General features: G+C 32.5%; 3 protein-coding genes across 4 annotated transcripts in view; 2 read left to right on the top strand and 1 right to left on the bottom strand.

Moving 5' to 3' along the window:
• LOC115240464 (ABC transporter G family member 23-like) overlaps positions 1–6,473 on the top strand; it is a 16,080-nt gene extending 9,607 nt beyond the window's left edge. Inside the window, 8 exon segments of the mRNA XM_029815623.1 lie at positions 1–69; positions 4,234–4,478; positions 4,667–4,844; positions 4,935–5,028; positions 5,095–5,307; positions 5,422–5,528; positions 5,754–5,985; positions 6,232–6,473. The exon segment at positions 1–69 is cut by the window's left edge and continues 20 nt beyond it. Coding sequence (XP_029671483.1) covers positions 1–69; positions 4,234–4,478; positions 4,667–4,844; positions 4,935–5,028; positions 5,095–5,307; positions 5,422–5,528; positions 5,754–5,985; positions 6,232–6,459 — 1,366 coding nt within the window. The 3' untranslated portion in view covers positions 6,460–6,473.
• Positions 6,474–6,551: 78 nt separating this feature from the next.
• On the top strand, positions 6,552–15,172 carry LOC115240142 (ABC transporter G family member 20-like; the record flags this gene model as incomplete). The annotated part of the gene is made up of 14 exons (XM_029815120.1): positions 6,552–6,661; positions 10,818–11,062; positions 11,251–11,428; positions 11,519–11,612; positions 11,679–11,891; positions 12,006–12,112; positions 12,338–12,569; positions 12,816–12,993; positions 13,251–13,366; positions 13,471–13,541; positions 13,650–13,738; positions 13,850–14,026; positions 14,120–14,206; positions 14,447–15,172. Coding segments are annotated over 14 exons (2,109 nt in total), but the record flags the coding sequence as incomplete, so codon positions are not given.
• A 799-nt stretch (positions 15,173–15,971) lies between these two features.
• LOC115240187 (nicotinamide/nicotinic acid mononucleotide adenylyltransferase 1) overlaps positions 15,972–18,891 on the bottom strand; it is an 11,743-nt gene continuing 8,823 nt past the window's right edge. The window contains exon 5 of one of the 2 annotated variants that reach the window (XM_029815191.1): positions 15,972–16,599. In XM_029815191.1, the coding sequence (XP_029671051.1) occupies positions 16,350–16,599 (250 nt within the window). In that variant the 3' untranslated portion in view covers positions 15,972–16,349. Of the gene's footprint in view, positions 16,601–18,891 lie in introns of both variants that reach the window. The other variant, XM_029815182.1, reaches the window with a different exon arrangement.

Genomic DNA, 18,891 nt, shown 5'->3' on the forward strand with positions numbered 1-18,891 from the left:
CGCCAAGTTTTATGTACCGGAGAAACCAATACTCGACGGCCTGAACATGACCGTCCCGAAGGGTACCATGTAAGTGATCGCTATTTATTGAATTTACCAAAAAGATTAATCATTTCTCGAGTTTCGCTTTAAACCAATTAAATGCAATTAAGATTTCCCAAGAAAGAAGTTGAAAAAGACGTTCAACGCGTGAAAAAAGTACGATAAAGCAACAATTGTATACGATTTATAAATAGATTATTCGTGTAATTTTCAACATTATTCGACGAATACAAAAAAAATCTTCATACGATACTGTGATACTTCTCGTATAAAGCCGGTATTATTTCAATTGCTCCGTCCATCGACTCGTTGAAAGTGGCCTGCAAATTGTCGTCACGCACTTTTCTGCGTACATTCACCGATTGCTGAAATTGCTGTCAATTGCACAATAACGGACACCGATAATCGCGTAACTTTCTAATAACCGTTCAGATAAGAAAATTTTTGGATTCTATCTCGGAATTTTATAATCTCGCTTTGTTGTACTACCAGTCAATTAAAGTAGTTTAATATTTCGCGATATTGTATTGCAAAATATATATATATATATATGTAGGTTTATTCATTACATTCTCAAATACCTGCTATATTTACTAGAATTAGGATCCAATAATAAGAGAATAAAAATGTATCACAACATATATGTTCAAATACTGTTTAACATTTTTGCGCGTTTTGCACACGCGCACACTTGTAATTAATCCCTAAGAGTGCGTTAGAAAGTCTTATAGATTTATTTGTAGATTCGAATGTATGCGTGTATGTGAATGGATTGAAACGAGTACCTAACATCTAAGATCTGATCGTTTATTACCAGAATCGATCATGCGTTGTCGACGCGTTTTCTGAAAATTCAATCCTGAAGAATTCTCCGAGATTTTCTTCTCGCAGTGCCCTGACATCAGGACATCCTGGGAATCGTTTATTTTAATCCCCTTGATAATATTTCCATAGGATTTTCCGACGGCAAGACTTCATCTACTGCTTCCAGAATCTCGTCTATCGCCGATATATCATTTATCCTTGCCTTTACATTTTCACGTGAATTTATCTCGATTTTCTTTTTTGACGCGTGATGAATTTTTTGTTTTTTGCCTTTGCTCTCATCCGAGGGAACGAGAGTCTGTAACATTCTTCGAGAAGGAGTCCTTGGTTTATCTATTACGTTTGTCTTCGAGAATTTATGAAATATGACACGTGTTTTATCTTGTTTTTCTTTTTCAATTTTTTTTAAAGTGCTCGTAATGTTCTTGCCTGATAAAATTGCATATATTTTTCTTGCCTCACTAGATCGGTTTCCATGATCCGCGAAACCAGTGAAAGACTTGTCATGGAAGATCCTTGTGAATTTGTTTGTTTTTGAGATTTCTTGATTATTCAGATCACTTTTAACTTCGGTAGATTTGTTTTTTATAAAGTTTTGACTGCTTAAATTATTAAGATTTATAGCGGTAGAATTTTTATTCTTGAAATTATGGCTACTGATATTATTTAATAATCGTGAATGACTCATAATTCGCGTTTCAACTGTAGACGCAAGTTTATTAATCGTTATATTTTTGTCTGTTCTTTGAGTTTTATTCTTATCCATCTCAGTCTTATCAGGTTTACGAAAATTATTTATCTCCTCTGCATTTAACATCGTTGTTTTCTTAATCTTGATCTCTTCATCGTTTGAAATGCCGTTTCTGCTTTTATCTCTTGAAAAATTATCCTCAGAATTCTTACTCTTTTCAGCATGTTGTTGTTGATTCTTTTTTTCTAGAAGAAATTGTGCTTGTTTCTGTAAATTTAAGAGTCTCCATCTAAAACTGTCATCGTGCAATTGTCGCCATTTTACATCAAGTAATCTGATTAACCGCGACAAACTATCTTGAATCGACTTGATATATTTGAAAAACAGTTTAGTTCTTGAATTTAATCTCTGTCTTTCAAGCGTAAATTCGACATTGGAAAGAATCTGAGAAGGTACGTAATATTCAAGTTCTTGATCAAGATTCATGGAGTTTTGATATCTTCGAGGAACAACAAAATGTAAATCTTCATGATGGATCGAATCTTGATTAATTATTCTCTTTCCACATTCTTGTATCAGCAATACCACAAGCCGCAAGATTTCGCTGATATCATCAACCTGCTCAAAAGATTAAAAACTCATTAATCAAAATAATTCATTTTAATTAAAATATTTGAAGTCTGATAATCCAACATGTCTCGATAAATATTAAAAAACTAAATTAAATTTGCGATAATCTACTAATTTGCATATGATGAATGGTCGGGACGTCATGTTTTTTTGTAAAATCATTATTACGCACGGTTCTGCAAAATATTTCTTTCAGTACGCGTTTTCTCGTATTTATTGAATTCATTTATCATACTAGCGTTGGCAATCAAAGTTGCCACTTTGCCGAAATTTACCTCTGAAAAAGAATAAACCTTTTAATTATATTAATACGAAAAATTTTCACTTTTTAAATTCTAATTATAATTTCTGGCGTGTTTTTATATTGATTATTATATACGAAATTAGATACATTTTTTATATTGCGATTTTCAGCCATTTTATTTTTGTAAAGTTATTACGCGACAAGTAAAGAAAATTTGAAGTAAATTAAAAAATGTAACTAAAAATAAGTATGAAAATAATTAATAATCTCTATGAGTTTAAGAAGAATATACTCTTTACTTTTATATTTATCTCACCTATATATGTATATCAAAAACAAACCAACTCACCAAAACAATCCTGTTCATGATCAGTCCTGTTAATAATCTCGATAATCTTCTCTCCCAAATCCAAGTAAATTCGCTGCTTTGCATTTGCTATTTTTAATTTCTCGATCAATTCGTCGAGATCATCACCGACACCTGCTTTATTCGCGTGCAGATTTATCGATACCGCGTCGTCATCGATCATAGATATCGATCCATGGACCGGCAGAGAGGAGAGAACTCCTCCTGCGAGCAGCAGAATCGCGATGATATTAATAATCATCGTGCCGCTGCAAAACTGAAGCGAGTTTCGGGTTCGCTCGATGATTTTATGGCTTGTGCCAGATTACGATATCATCTTCAGTTATCGCGATCTAACGGGAACAAAAGAATCACTCTGGCAGTGCCTAAGAGGGAAAAGAGATCGATCGATTTCCCAATCTTAGCCAACGATTTCGGATTACATAGGTGTATTGTTCTTTATATTAATATTTATGCGCATATATGTATATTACACAGTTTTCTATTATTTAGATAAAAGTAATTCGATAAACTATTTAGATAAGATAATTGCTCCATCTTATCTCTCTTTTTATTTAGATTATCAAAGCATATATTATCCTGATTATTATGTTAGATGAAAGAAGTATTTTCTTCTTTAAAGATAATATTTAGCGAGTTTAGTCTTTGTTTGTGCACACAAATATATAGAATTTCGCTTTTGCATAACATCGATACCTTTTTATTTGCAAATGCATATATGTTACCAGATAGAAATCGTCAAACGACTAGAAGTTATCTAAGCAGAACGTATACATAACATGTATATATGATTATACCAAAAATTATATATCAAAATTATGTAATAAATATTACATATTTATTACATATTTATTACATATTTGAATATTTTCCGGACAAAGTCAAATATTAAAGTTTTGTCAAAAATTTAATTTTTTAATTTTTCTCTTATGAACAAATATATTGAACGTGTAGTAGTGTTAAGTTTATTTTTCGATATTTCATTACGAACTTTCGAAAATTGAGATTTTGCACACATAGGCACCACTGTGCCACTCGGTATAGTCGGCCGCTAATCGTTTTCGCCAACGAGCGATCGTTATACGTTCGTATGTATTTAATGATCAAAGTCATCCGAGATTGTGACCAACGCTTTATTAACGATTCGCCACTTGCCATCCCGTATTGCCTGATTACAATTTGCGAGGAAAATCGTAAATGTTATTGTTCTTCGACGAGGCACAAAACGCGAACAGATAAGGCGGATAAATGAGGCTTTCAATGGGAATGTCCATAAGGGGAAGTTATTATTACGCGAAATCATTTACTGCGAAACTAACGGAAGTTTATCTTCAATCTTACGTGTATACATTCATGCTCGATACCACGTGTCATCTAAAATAAAAGATTAACCATTGCTAGAGCAATCCGTTTCTCTTATCTTGCCCGAAACAGATACGGACTCTTGGGTGCAAGTGGATGCGGCAAGACGACATTGTTATCCTGCATCGTCGGAGTTAAACATATCGACTCGGGAGAGATATGGGTTCTGGGAGGAAAACCAGGCCAACTGGGCTCCGGAATTCCTGGACCTCGTGTGGGCTACATGCCGCAGGAAATAGGTTTGGTCGGAGAGTTCTCCGTGAGCGGTGCCCTTTATTACTTCGGCAGGATTAATGGACTCGAGGACGAGGAAATCGGTAAGAATAAAAAAATATTGTGTCGCTGCATATAATATATTGCATGCTGCTGAAAGCTTCAACTTCATGAGATACTCTTGAGTTGATTTCAATTTCTATTTTGAATCTCTCGCGCTTGTTTGCGAGCTTTTATGGCGTGGCGTAAGTTATTTCGAAACGCTATGATCTTTGCGTTTATTGTTTCTAAGAGACAAAACAGAAATTCCTTTCGGAATTACTCCAGCTGCCGCCGGCAAATCATCTAATAAAAAACATGAGCGGAGGTCAACAAAGGAGGGTCTCCTTCGCTGCTGCGTTGATTCACAGTCCCGAATTCCTGATTTTGGACGAACCCACTGTAGGTCTGGATCCAATTTTGAGCAACAAGCAAGTAGATTTCGTTCTCTCTTTAAATACCTTACATATATACCGGGAATAGTAGAAAAATATTCAAATATTATTTTTCTTTTTGTGCAGTATCTGGATATATTTAACCAAGATAGCTAGGGAAGAAGGCGTCACCGTGTTAATCACGACACATTATATTCAAGAGGCTAAAGATTCTCATGTGGTGAGTTTTATTCTTTATTGATCTTATTTCGTTGAATATTTTCAATATATCTTCGATGCTACGCAGATCGGTTTGATGAGAAGTGGTAAATTGTTGGCGGAATCGTCGCCGCAGGAATTGCTTGAGCGATTTCAATGCTCATCTTTGGAGGAAGCGTTCCTGGGACTGTGCCAGGCACAAAATGCTACGATGGTCGCAAATGCTTCGGTGGTCGAAGCAACCAAAGATACCGAAGATGACGTGTCTCATCAAGATGAAGATAGTTATAAACTAATGAAAGTATGTATGAATTAATTTATACTGTTTTTATTGCTATACAAAAGAACAATATACATAAATCATTAATGTACATAATTATTAATATTTAAACAAAAATAAATTGTGTGTATTAAGGATCGAATCGCAGAGTACAGAGCGAAATTGGCATATAATGTCTCGGCATCGAGAAGATTCAAGGCTTTGATGGGGAAAAACGCCATACAATTTATCCGTTTTTATTCGTAAGTAATTGTCAATAATTAACTTTCTCATGAGGAGAGTGTATTATATATATATAAGAAAAGTTTTAATTGTTTTAATCTCGACTTTTGTCATTTTTTTAAACAATAAATGCACGTTGCATACAAAATGTTATATTTCGACAAATTCGATTTTATAAATCGTTGCACGAGATTCACGTGACAATAATAATGATAATGATAATGATAAACAGCATATTTTTTCAGAGGTATAATTTTCGCGGTAATATTCCCGCTGTTAGAAACCGCTTCATTTTTTATTGGGGTCGGTGGTGATCCGAGAGATTTGAAGATTGGTATCATTAATCGCGAAGCTGGTAACTGCGATTATGGCAACAACATCGGTAACGTCTGGTACGACGAAGAAGATTTCACCTGCCACTTTAGTAATCTCAGCTGTAGATTTCTTTACGAGTATGGCGATTCTATCGCAGAACAGGTACAATTATTTGAAAATCGATCATATGTAACTTTTTTTCTTTTGGCATTTTTCCGCGGATTTATTTGGACATAAATCAATGATGATATTATTGCTAAAACACTGATGCATGCGTGTTCCTTGGCGAATCGTTGTGATAGAAAATCTGAAATTTATTAATGTAAAATATATGAAAAAAACATTTTTCATGTACAATAACTTATATTTTTGAGTAAGGAAAAATTGTTATTAAAATTTCATTTTCAGGAATTTTATGACGACATGTCTGACGCGACTCACGATGTACGCGATGGTGAACTCGTCGGTGTGATGTATTTCCACCATAATTTCTCTGAAGCATTACAGAGACGAATTGCAGATATCACAAATGCTAAGACAAAAGACATTATATCCAGTGAGATTGACGTATTTCTTGATATGGGTGGTACGTATATAAATTATTTATGTTTCATAATAAAGTTAAGAAATTTTTAGGTAATTTAAAAGAGAAAGAGAGAGAGAGAGAGAGAGAGAGAGAAAAAGAAGAAAATTATTTCGAGTAAAAAAACGTAGAAAGAACTTAATAAATTAAGACACAAGCTATTTTAGATTCCAAACATCTTAACTACGCCAAGTTTTATGTACCGGAGAAACCAATACTCGACGGCCTGAACATGACCGTCCCGAAGGGTACCATGTAAGTGATCGCTATTTATTGAATTTACCAAAAAGATTAATCATTTCTCGAGTTTCGCTTTAAACCAATTAAATGCAATTAAGATTTCCCAAGAAAGAAGTTGAAAAAGACGTTCAACGCGTGAAAAAAGTACGATAAAGCAACAATTGTATACGATTTATAAATAGATTATTCGTGTAATTTTCAACATTATTCGACGAATACAAAAAAAATCTTCATACGATACTGTGATACTTCTCGTATAAAGCCGGTATTATTTCAATTGCTCCGTCCATCGACTCGTTGAAAGTGGCCTGCAAATTGTCGTCACGCACTTTTCTGCGTACATTCACCGATTGCTGAAATTGCTGTCAATTGCACAATAACGGACACCGATAATCGCGTAACTTTCTAATAACCGTTCAGATAAGAAAATTTTTGGATTCTATCTCGGAATTTTATAATCTCGCTTTGTTGTACTACCAGTCAATTAAAGTAGTTTAATATTTCGCGATATTGTATTGCAAAATATATGTAGGTTTATTCATTACATTCTCAAATACCTGCTATATTTACTAGAATTAGGATCCAATAATAAGAGAATAAAAATGTATCACAACATATATGTTCAAATACTGTTTAACATTTTTGCGCGTTTCGCACACGCGCACACTTGTAATTAATCCCTAAGAGTGCGTTAGAAAGTCTTATAGATTTATTTGTAGATTCGAATGTATGCGTGTATGTATGTGAATGGATTGAAACGAGTACCTAACATCTAAGATCTGATCGTTTATTACCAGAATCGATCATGCGTTGTCGACGCGTTTTCTGAAAATTCAATCCTGAAGAATTCTCCGAGATTTTCTTCTCGCAGTGCCCTGACATCAGGACATCCTGGGAATCGTTTATTTTAATCCCCTTGATAATATTTCCATAGGATTTTCCGACGGCAAGACTTCATCTACTGCTTCCAGAATCTCGTCTATCGCCGATATATCATTTATCCTTGCCTTTACATTTTCACGTGAATTTATCTCGATTTTCTTTTTTGACGCGTGATGAATTTTTTGTTTTTTGCCTTTGCTCTCATCCGAGGGAACGAGAGTCTGTAACATTCTTCGAGAAGGAGTCCTTGGTTTATCTATTACGTTTGTCTTCGAGAATTTATGAAATATGACACGTGTTTTATCTTGTTTTTCTTTTTCAATTTTTTTTAAAGTGCTCGTAATGTTCTTGCCTGATAAAATTGCATATATTTTTCTTGCCTCACTAGATCGGTTTCCATGATCCGCGAAACCAGTGAAAGACTTGTCATGGAAGATCCTTGTGAATTTGTTTGTTTTTGAGATTTCTTGATTATTCAGATCACTTTTAACTTCGGTAGATTTGTTTTTTATAAAGTTTTGACTGCTTAAATTATTAAGATTTATAGCGGTAGAATTTTTATTCTTGAAATTATGGCTACTGATATTATTTAATAATCGTGAATGACTCATAATTCGCGTTTCAACTGTAGACGCAAGTTTATTAATCGTTATATTTTTGTCTGTTCTTTGAGTTTTATTCTTATCCATCTCAGTCTTATCAGGTTTACGAAAATTATTTATCTCCTCTGCATTTAACATCGTTGTTTTCTTAATCTTGATCTCTTCATCGTTTGAAATGCCGTTTCTGCTTTTATCTCTTGAAAAATTATCCTCAGAATTCTTACTCTTTTCAGCATGTTGTTGTTGATTCTTTTTTTCTAGAAGAAATTGTGCTTGTTTCTGTAAATTTAAGAGTCTCCATCTAAAACTGTCATCGTGCAATTGTCGCCATTTTACATCAAGTAATCTGATTAACCGCGACAAACTATCTTGAATCGACTTGATATATTTGAAAAACAGTTTAGTTCTTGAATTTAATCTCTGTCTTTCAAGCGTAAATTCGACATTGGAAAGAATCTGAGAAGGTACGTAATATTCAAGTTCTTGATCAAGATTCATGGAGTTTTGATATCTTCGAGGAACAACAAAATGTAAATCTTCATGATGGATCGAATCTTGATTAATTATTCTCTTTCCACATTCTTGTATCAGCAATACCACAAGCCGCAAGATTTCGCTGATATCATCAACCTGCTCAAAAGATTAAAAACTCATTAATCAAAATAATTCATTTTAATTAAAATATTTGAAGTCTGATAATCCAACATGTCTCGATAAATATTAAAAAACTAAATTAAATTTGCGATAATCTACTAATTTGCATATGATGAATGGTCGGGACGTCATGTTTTTTTGTAAAATCATTATTACGCACGGTTCTGCAAAATATTTCTTTCAGTACGCGTTTTCTCGTATTTATTGAATTCATTCATCATACTAGCGTTGGCAATCAAAGTTGCCACTTTGCCGAAATTTACCTCTGAAAAAGAATAAACCTTTTAATTATATTAATACGAAAAATTTTCACTTTTTAAATTCTAATTATAATTTCTGGCGTGTTTTTATATTGATTATTATATACGAAATTAGATACATTTTTTATATTGCGATTTTCAGCCATTTTATTTTTGTAAAGTTATTACGCGACAAGTAAAGAAAATTTGAAGTAAATTAAAAAATGTAACTAAAAATAAGTATGAAAATAATTAATAATCTCTATGAGTTTAAGAAGAATATACTCTTTACTTTTATATTTATCTCACCTATATATGTATATCAAAAACAAACCAACTCACCAAAACAATCCTGTTCATGATCAGTCCTGTTAATAATCTCGATAATCTTCTCTCCCAAATCCAAGTAAATTCGCTGCTTTGCATTTGCTATTTTTAATTTCTCGATCAATTCGTCGAGATCATCACCGACACCTGCTTTATTCGCGTGCAGATTTATCGATACCGCGTCGTCATCGATCATCGATATCGATCCATGGACCGGCAGAGAGGAGAGAACTCCTCCTGCGAGCAGCAGAATCGCGATGATATTAATAATCATCGTGCCGCTGCAAAACTGAAGCGAGTTTCGGGTTCGCTCGATGATTTTATGGCTTGTGCCAGATTACGATATCATCTTCAGTTATCGCGATCTAACGGGAACAAAAGAATCACTCTGGCAGTGCCTAAGAGGGAAAAGAGATCGATCGATTTCCCAATCTTAGCCAACGATTTCGGATTACATAGGTGTATTGTTCTTTATATTAATATTTATGCGCATATATGTATATTACACAGTTTTCTATTATTTAGATAAAAGTAATTCGATAAACTATTTAGATAAGATAATTGCTCCATCTTATCTCTCTTTTTATTTAGATTATCAAAGCATATATTATCCTGATTATTATGTTAGATGAAAGAAGTATTTTCTTCTTTAAAGATAATATTTAGCGAGTTTAGTCTTTGTTTGTGCACACAAATATATAGAATTTCGCTTTTGCATAACATCGATACCTTTTTATTTGCAAATGCATATATGTTACCAGATAGAAATCGTCAAACGACTAGAAGTTATCTAAGCAGAACGTATACATAACATGTATATATGATTATACCAAAAATTATATATCAAAATTATGTAATAAATATTACATATTTATTACATATTTATTACATATTTGAATATTTTCCGGACAAAGTCAAATATTAAAGTTTTGTCAAAAATTTAATTTTTTAATTTTTCTCTTATGAACAAATATATTGAACGTGTAGTAGTGTTAAGTTTATTTTTCGATATTTCATTACGAACTTTCGAAAATTGAGATTTTGCACACATAGGCACCACTGTGCCACTCGGTATAGTCGGCCGCTAATCGTTTTCGCCAACGAGCGATCGTTATACGTTCGTATGTATTTAATGATCAAAGTCATCCGAGATTGTGACCAACGCTTTATTAACGATTCGCCACTTGCCATCCCGTATTGCCTGATTACAATTTGCGAGGAAAATCGTAAATGTTATTGTTCTTCGACGAGGCACAAAACGCGAACAGATAAGGCGGATAAATGAGGCTTTCAATGGGAATGTCCATAAGGGGAAGTTATTATTACGCGAAATCATTTACTGCGAAACTAACGGAAGTTTATCTTCAATCTTACGTGTATACATTCATGCTCGATACCACGTGTCATCTAAAATAAAAGATTAACCATTGCTAGAGCAATCCGTTTCTCTTATCTTGCCCGAAACAGATACGGACTCTTGGGTGCAAGTGGATGCGGCAAGACGACATTGTTATCCTGCATCGTCGGAGTTAAACATATCGACTCGGGAGAGATATGGGTTCTGGGAGGAAAACCAGGCCAACTGGGCTCCGGAATTCCTGGACCTCGTGTGGGCTACATGCCGCAGGAAATAGGTTTGGTCGGAGAGTTCTCCGTGAGCGGTGCCCTTTATTACTTCGGCAGGATTAATGGACTCGAGGACGAGGAAATCGGTAAGAATAAAAAAATATTGTGTCGCTGCATATAATATATTGCATGCTGCTGAAAGCTTCAACTTCATGAGATACTCTTGAGTTGATTTCAATTTCTATTTTGAATCTCTCGCGCTTGTTTGCGAGCTTTTATGGCGTGGCGTAAGTTATTTCGAAACGCTATGATCTTTGCGTTTATTGTTTCTAAGAGACAAAACAGAAATTCCTTTCGGAATTACTCCAGCTGCCGCCGGCAAATCATCTAATAAAAAACATGAGCGGAGGTCAACAAAGGAGGGTCTCCTTCGCTGCTGCGTTGATTCACAGTCCCGAATTCCTGATTTTGGACGAACCCACTGTAGGTCTGGATCCAATTTTGAGCAACAAGCAAGTAGATTTCGTTCTCTCTTTAAATACCTTACATATATACCGGGAATAGTAGAAAAATATTCAAATATTATTTTTCTTTTTGTGCAGTATCTGGATATATTTAACCAAGATAGCTAGGGAAGAAGGCGTCACCGTGTTAATCACGACACATTATATTCAAGAGGCTAAAGATTCTCATGTGGTGAGTTTTATTCTTTATTGATCTTATTTCGTTGAATATTTTCAATATATCTTCGATGCTACGCAGATCGGTTTGATGAGAAGTGGTAAATTGTTGGCGGAATCGTCGCCGCAGGAATTGCTTGAGCGATTTCAATGCTCATCTTTGGAGGAAGCGTTCCTGGGACTGTGCCAGGCACAAAATGCTACGATGGTCGCAAATGCTTCGGTGGTCGAAGCAACCAAAGATACCGAAGATGACGTGTCTCATCAAGATGAAGATAGTTATAAACTAATGAAAGTATGTATGAATTAATTTATACTGTTTTTATTGCTATACAAAAGAACAATATACATAAATCATTAATGTACATAATTATTAATATTTAAACAAAAATAAATTGTGTGTATTAAGGATCGAATCGCAGAGTACAGAGCGAAATTGGCATATAATGTCTCGGCATCGAGAAGATTCAAGGCTTTGATGGGGAAAAACGCCATACAATTTATCCGTTTTTATTCGTAAGTAATTGTCAATAATTAACTTTCTCATGAGGAGAGTGTATTATATATATATAAGAAAAGTTTTAATTGTTTTAATCTCGACTTTTGTCATTTTTTTAAACAATAAATGCACGTTGCATACAAAATGTTATATTTCGACAAATTCGATTTTATAAATCGTTGCACGAGATTCACGTGACAATAATAATGATAATGATAATGATAAACAGCATATTTTTTCAGAGGTATAATTTTCGCGGTAATATTCCCGCTGTTAGAAACCGCTTCATTTTTTATTGGGGTCGGTGGTGATCCGAGAGATTTGAAGATTGGTATCATTAATCGCGAAGCTGGTAACTGCGATTATGGCAACAACATCGGTAACGTCTGGTACGACGAAGAAGATTTCACCTGCCACTTTAGTAATCTCAGCTGTAGATTTCTTTACGAGTATGGCGATTCTATCGCAGAACAGGTACAATTATTTGAAAATCGATCATATGTAACTTTTTTTCTTTTGGCATTTTTCCGCGGATTTATTTGGACATAAATCAATGATGATATTATTGCTAAAACACTGATGCATGCGTGTTCCTTGGCGAATCGTTGTGATAGAAAATCTGAAATTTATTAATGTAAAATATATGAAAAAAACATTTTTCATGTACAATAACTTATATTTTTGAGTAAGGAAAAATTGTTATTAAAATTTCATTTTCAGGAATTTTATGACGACATGTCTGACGCGACTCACGATGTACGCGATGGTGAACTCGTCGGTGTGATGTATTTCCACCATAATTTCTCTGAAGCATTACAGAGACGAATTGCAGATATCACAAATGCTAAGACAAAAGACATTATATCCAGTGAGATTGACGTATTTCTTGATATGGGTGGTACGTATATAAATTATTTATGTTTCATAATAAAGTTAAGAAATTTTTAGGTAATTTATAAAAGAGAAAGAGAGAGAGAGAGAGAGAGAGAGAAAAAGAAGAAAATTATTTCGAGTAAAAAAACGTAGAAAGAACTTAATAAATTAAGACACAAGCTATTTTAGATTCCAAACATCTTAACTAATAGCACGCGATTAATTAAAATGGTTCATTAATGGAATTATAAATATCGAACTTTATAAAGATTTTTATTACAGACATGCGAATTGGGCAATACATGGAGAAAAAGCTGTACGAACGTTTCTTTGAGATTTATGAAGATGTGTTAAAAGAGTGTAAATATCCACCAAAATTTAACAGAATACCCATTCGAGTGAGTATAAATATCTGCTCTATTATATTATTATTAAGCTTTTCTCTAACGCGTAGCATTATAATGAAATGACAATAAAAGAACAAAATTTTAATCAATTTCAGTTCGAGGATGCGGTTTATAGTGATATGGAAGATGGTTATGACTATTTTTTCGCACCCGGTTTCATGCTGATGTAAGTATACACAAATACACACGACCGTAAACATACGCAATTCAAGTTGAAATAATAAATATAATCGATTATTCTTTTTGCTAAAACTATTTAATACACTTTTTTCAGATTGCTCTTCTTTTTAGCCACCACAGTCTCCACCTCCTTGATAATCACAGATCGATCGGAGGGTGTTTGGGATCGAAGTCTGGTTCAAGGTATATAATTCATTTTAATCAGAGATTTTTTCTCTAATATTATTTCCCAATTATCGATTCACCTCTTATTTCAAACTGTTTTTATCGTAATAACACGCAAATGTATGACAGGTGTCAAGAACAGGGAAATCCTATTAGCTCACATTCTCACTCAGTCCACTCTCGTAATTATCCACGTTACACTGATAATGATCCTATTCTTTCCTATATGGGACTTAGACTGTGAAGGGTCATATGCCCTTGTATTCTTCATCATGTTTCTTTGCGGTCTTACTGGGCTCATGTACGGTAAGTACACGATATCTCGAAAGAAATGCAAGCAATCAAGAAAAACTGTTATAAATAAAATCTTAATCTCTGATTGGCATAATACATTCTCAGGTTTTTTCATCTCCGTTGCGTGCAAGGATCACACAATGGCGAATTATGCTTCGACTGGAAGTTTCTTCCCGCTAGTAATAATAAGCGGTAAGGCTCCATGTTTTCTTCATTTCAACAATTATCTTTTATTTTTATTTATTATTAGTATTGTGCTAAAGTTTCCTGAAACTACATGCTTTATCTTCTCATATATTTTATATATAAGTATATAAGAAAAAAAATAATAAAGTTTATCAAGGCAAATCTAATATCGATATATATATATATAAAGTTTTTGTAGCAAAGAATTATTAATTTATATTAATAATCTTTTTGGTAAAATTACAGGGTCCATATGGCCGATAGAAGGAATGCCAGATGCACTTCGCTATTTCAGCTACTGCATGCCGACGACCTTGCCCGCCATAAGCTTGAGAGCGGTCATTTTTAAGGGTTTTGCCTTAGACGAAGATGAAGTTTTCACTGGTATTCTAGTGAGTTGCGCATACATATCGGTTTTATTTACCTTTGTATTAATCGGCCTAAAATTGAAATCTTAAAAGATGATAGCATTTAGAAATATAAACGAAATATATTTAAAAGGAAGACAATAATGCCTTGCAATTAATTAAGAATATGATTCAGTTAGATAAAGATATGATATTTCATCAAACTCGAGTCAAAGTATATCTGATGATATAAGAAAATATGTAAATATTTTGTTTCTTTGAATGACTATTTTTACGAGAAATTATTTACTTCGAAAGGATAAATATAGTATATGATATTTCTCTATATTTAATTTTATTCAAGTTTAGAAATATTTATTCTTGTCGAAAAAGTTTTATCAAGTGAAATTTTACTCCTTCAAATTAAAAAAATTCTTTTTTACATGTTTCTTCTCTTCTCTCTTATAATAGAAACTTTTTATAGATTCCAAGGCATCGCCTTATTAATCAATAAAATTTTTAAAGAGTATAAGCTGATGTTATTTATAATTTCAATTTGTAAATGCATGCAAATTGAAAACGTTTGATATTTTTTTATAAATGCCAAATAAATTCTGTATATATAGAAATATAATAATATGTATATTAAATAATAATAACCACTTCTGCATTTATAATGCATATTTAGTTTAAGTAAAATAATTATTTAATTGTGTATTACTTATATTATCAATAAAAGAATGTATTGTTTGAACCATATAATAATTAAATTTTTAAACGTAACCTCGCCAATAATTCTAAATTAAAAAAGTGCAATATTATATAATAGAGAACGAAATATTTCTTCATACAATATTGTTTCGCGCGTTAAAAGTTATAGAAATAATATACTCGTGTGGGATAAGATGGGTATAAAGATGGGAAGAGATGATAAATAGAAAGAGAGTTAAATAAGAAAGAAAAATCTGCAGCGCAAATTTCATTAAACATGCGCGCTTCTCTGTTGACAATATATTCATGTTACATGTATAAATATACGCTGTTTTCTATATACAAACATACAACGTGCCACTTCACTATATTCATTTTGCACTTAATGCACTTTAATTATGCATGATCATCTCTGTTATAATAATTATATCATTTTATAATAAAATTATATATGACAATCCTGAGCCAGAGAGATGCGTAATTTTGGCGATTACTATCGCAACGATATAAATATAATAATTATAATCAAACGCTGCTTATATCACAAATTTGTTATCATTAAACTACACTGTTGTTATTATTAATTATTATTAATTTTATAATTATTATAACTATAATAGTACATCTCATATATATTTTTAATAATAATTACAATACAGAATTATAGAATAACATGTCGATTAATATATAAATATATTATCAGTTATATATAATTTTTGTTTTCTTCTGTATTTAAACTATATATATATAACTTTTATTTTCTCTGTCTTTTATAGTTTCTTTCATTTTGGAAATTTTTTAAATTTCTTTGAAGTTTTGACCACACACTTTTATTTTGGAAAGCTCGCGTTGAGAGATCTAGAAAACTAAAAATAGATATCTAGTCTATATAATAACAGTATAATTAAATTAAAGGTTATTAAATCTCTATCAGTTCAACCAGCTAGCTCATGCTCAGAAATTTATAAAAAAAATAGATAGCCCCAATCTGATAGAATAATATATTAATAAACTATAAATCTTTCCTATTTTGAAGAGCTGATGTTTCAAAGATTTATAAAAAAATAGATAGTTGATTTAATAGAGCGGAATTAGATGTAAGAATGATCGAGATACGTATTCCGCGTGTTCTTGAAACTTTCAGCGTACTCGTTGTTATTATTGTTGTTGTTGTTGCTGCTATTGCTGGCAGCTATGCTAGTGTCCTGATTAAGATCATTAATAGCGCGATTAGAGCTTATAGCAGAAAGAAGAAGCCGGGGGCCGCAGGTTCGGATTGGTCGTGCAGCAACAAGACAGTCAACTATCTGTCTTATAGTAGGCATGCAGGTTTTGTCGTATCCTGGAAAACACACGTCACATGCTCCATCAGAACTGAAAAACGCATACCGGCTGTCATCACGTCATTTTGGGTTTTAAGTTTAACATATTCGTCTTTAATAAATAGTCGCTTAATCAAAGTTTATCTCACGAGCTCAACGAACGAGAAGCTCATAACAAAGTTTTACATTTTGGAATGCACGCGATGTGACGATTAGACTATAAAATTGTAATGTGCTAAACACACAAATTTCCCAATATATTAGTTTGCGTAATTATACAGATCGCGAGTAGCTTCAAAATTGTAGAATAAGAAATTTTCGCAAAACCAAAATGTTTTTTGTAAAATATCATTTTAATTAACATTCGATTGTCGTAAAATAACTCCAATTCATGAGATGTTTCGTAAAACTGAAACTTTCGAAATATGATATTTCTTATGTGCAACGACTCGATATTTAACCCAAAAAGACGGATTTATATATCTCGTTATATAACAAAATACACAGTCTAAATTCGAACTTTAATAAATGTATACGAGAATCGAAAGGTTGCATGCATTTTTAAATTGAATGGGAGAAACACAACACAACACAGAAATAAGTACAGCGAACAGAGAGAAGATCATGAAAATCTGTAAGCTATCAAAAGATATCATGAAAACGTCAAGCATCGAATCTGAAATAGAGGAAAAAAATCTTTTTTTCCTTTAAAATAATCATCGTTATCAGGTACACTTTATCGACAATCGTGCAACCTTTTGGGACTTAACATCGGTGGTTTTATTTCAACATTTGAAGGTACTCTTGGTGTTATCTGTTAATCAATATGAAAATTATTTATCATCGTTGAATGTCAAGCGATGAAAGACGCATAATATTATAAAATGAAACGAAAGGGAATTCTCTTTGTCAAGTCAGTACATAAAACGTAACTCACATTAGCATTCTAAATACTTAGCGTTAATAAGGCTTAAAAAAATGTTATCAAAACATTGTTTAATGTGAATAAAAAGAGATATTAAGCAGATCATAGAAAAGAGAGGGGAGGGGAGACGCTATAAAGAGGTCTTCAGACGATCAATGACATAGGTCAACATTTTGAATAAGCTGATAATAACCACTAATTGGTTAATTGATAAACTACTGATCGCACTACTGATCCTTAAAAAAATTTTTTATGTTTTATATGTCACGACAAGCCTGACAAGCTTGATGATACAAAAATTTCTACTGATAAAATATAATGATTTATATGCAGTTAAAGCTAAAAAATATGCACGCGAAATACTTTTTCGTTATAGAGAGAAAGTGTTTCGTAATAATACTTAGCTGCGCATACAAATTTCGCATTTGCATGCAAAAATAAATAGACATACAGATACTGAAGTAAAAAATTGAAAAATGCATAAGAACTTATTAATAATTGTTACGCCATAACATAGATTCTTTCACAATTTTTTAACACATCTCATTATTTCTATATATTTCGCGTAAGATATCCCGAAAAAACGTGAAAATCGATGAATTCTTTGTCAAGTTTAAAATTCATTTTTCTTTGACAAAAATATTGATACTATGTTTGGCGTATATCTCCTTAGTTTTCAGTATTCATATAATTAAATTAATTTACTATAATATTTTATTGAGAAAACAACCGCCAAACATAGAGTCGACATTTTTATCAAGGAGAAGTAAATTTTAAATTTGATAAGTTACATTAAGAAACCAGTATGTTAAATTATTAAATTATAAACGATAGATATATCAAAGTTTTATATATTAAATGTACTTCAAAATTTGAATCATTAATTAAATTCTACACATGGAAGAACACCTGGAAGAATCCACATAAGAGAAACGACACATCCAAGAAATAATTTCTTCAGTTTTTGCTCTGTATAAATTCAGAGCAAAGCGTTATCCTTAAATCGATGTATCGCTTTGTCACTTATAATCTACAATTGTTCTGTGCAATATTGACTGTAAAATGTTATTAGGATTGTCTTGTTGTGTCATATGCAAGTCTTGCGTAAATCATCCAACAATTTCCCGATCGTTCATCGAGAATAACAGTTTCCACCGTTGGTCCTTTCTAAATATCGGGCTATCGATTTAAATCGTACTTTAATAATAATTATAATAAAACTGTTTTGCAATAATTGCATAATACTGTTGCGGCACAAATATTTATGCAAAACCGAGATACCGATATAATAACATAATTACGCTTCGGCGCTATTATATTAATTTGACACTCATCTTTTTTTCCTCCTCTCATTAAATTAATTAATTGAATTAATATTATATATAT

Source organism: Formica exsecta, unplaced genomic scaffold, assembly GCF_003651465.1.
Source record: "Formica exsecta isolate Colony F162 unplaced genomic scaffold, ASM365146v1 scaffold117, whole genome shotgun sequence".
In the NCBI taxonomy this organism is placed as follows: domain Eukaryota; kingdom Metazoa; phylum Arthropoda; class Insecta; order Hymenoptera; family Formicidae; genus Formica; species Formica exsecta.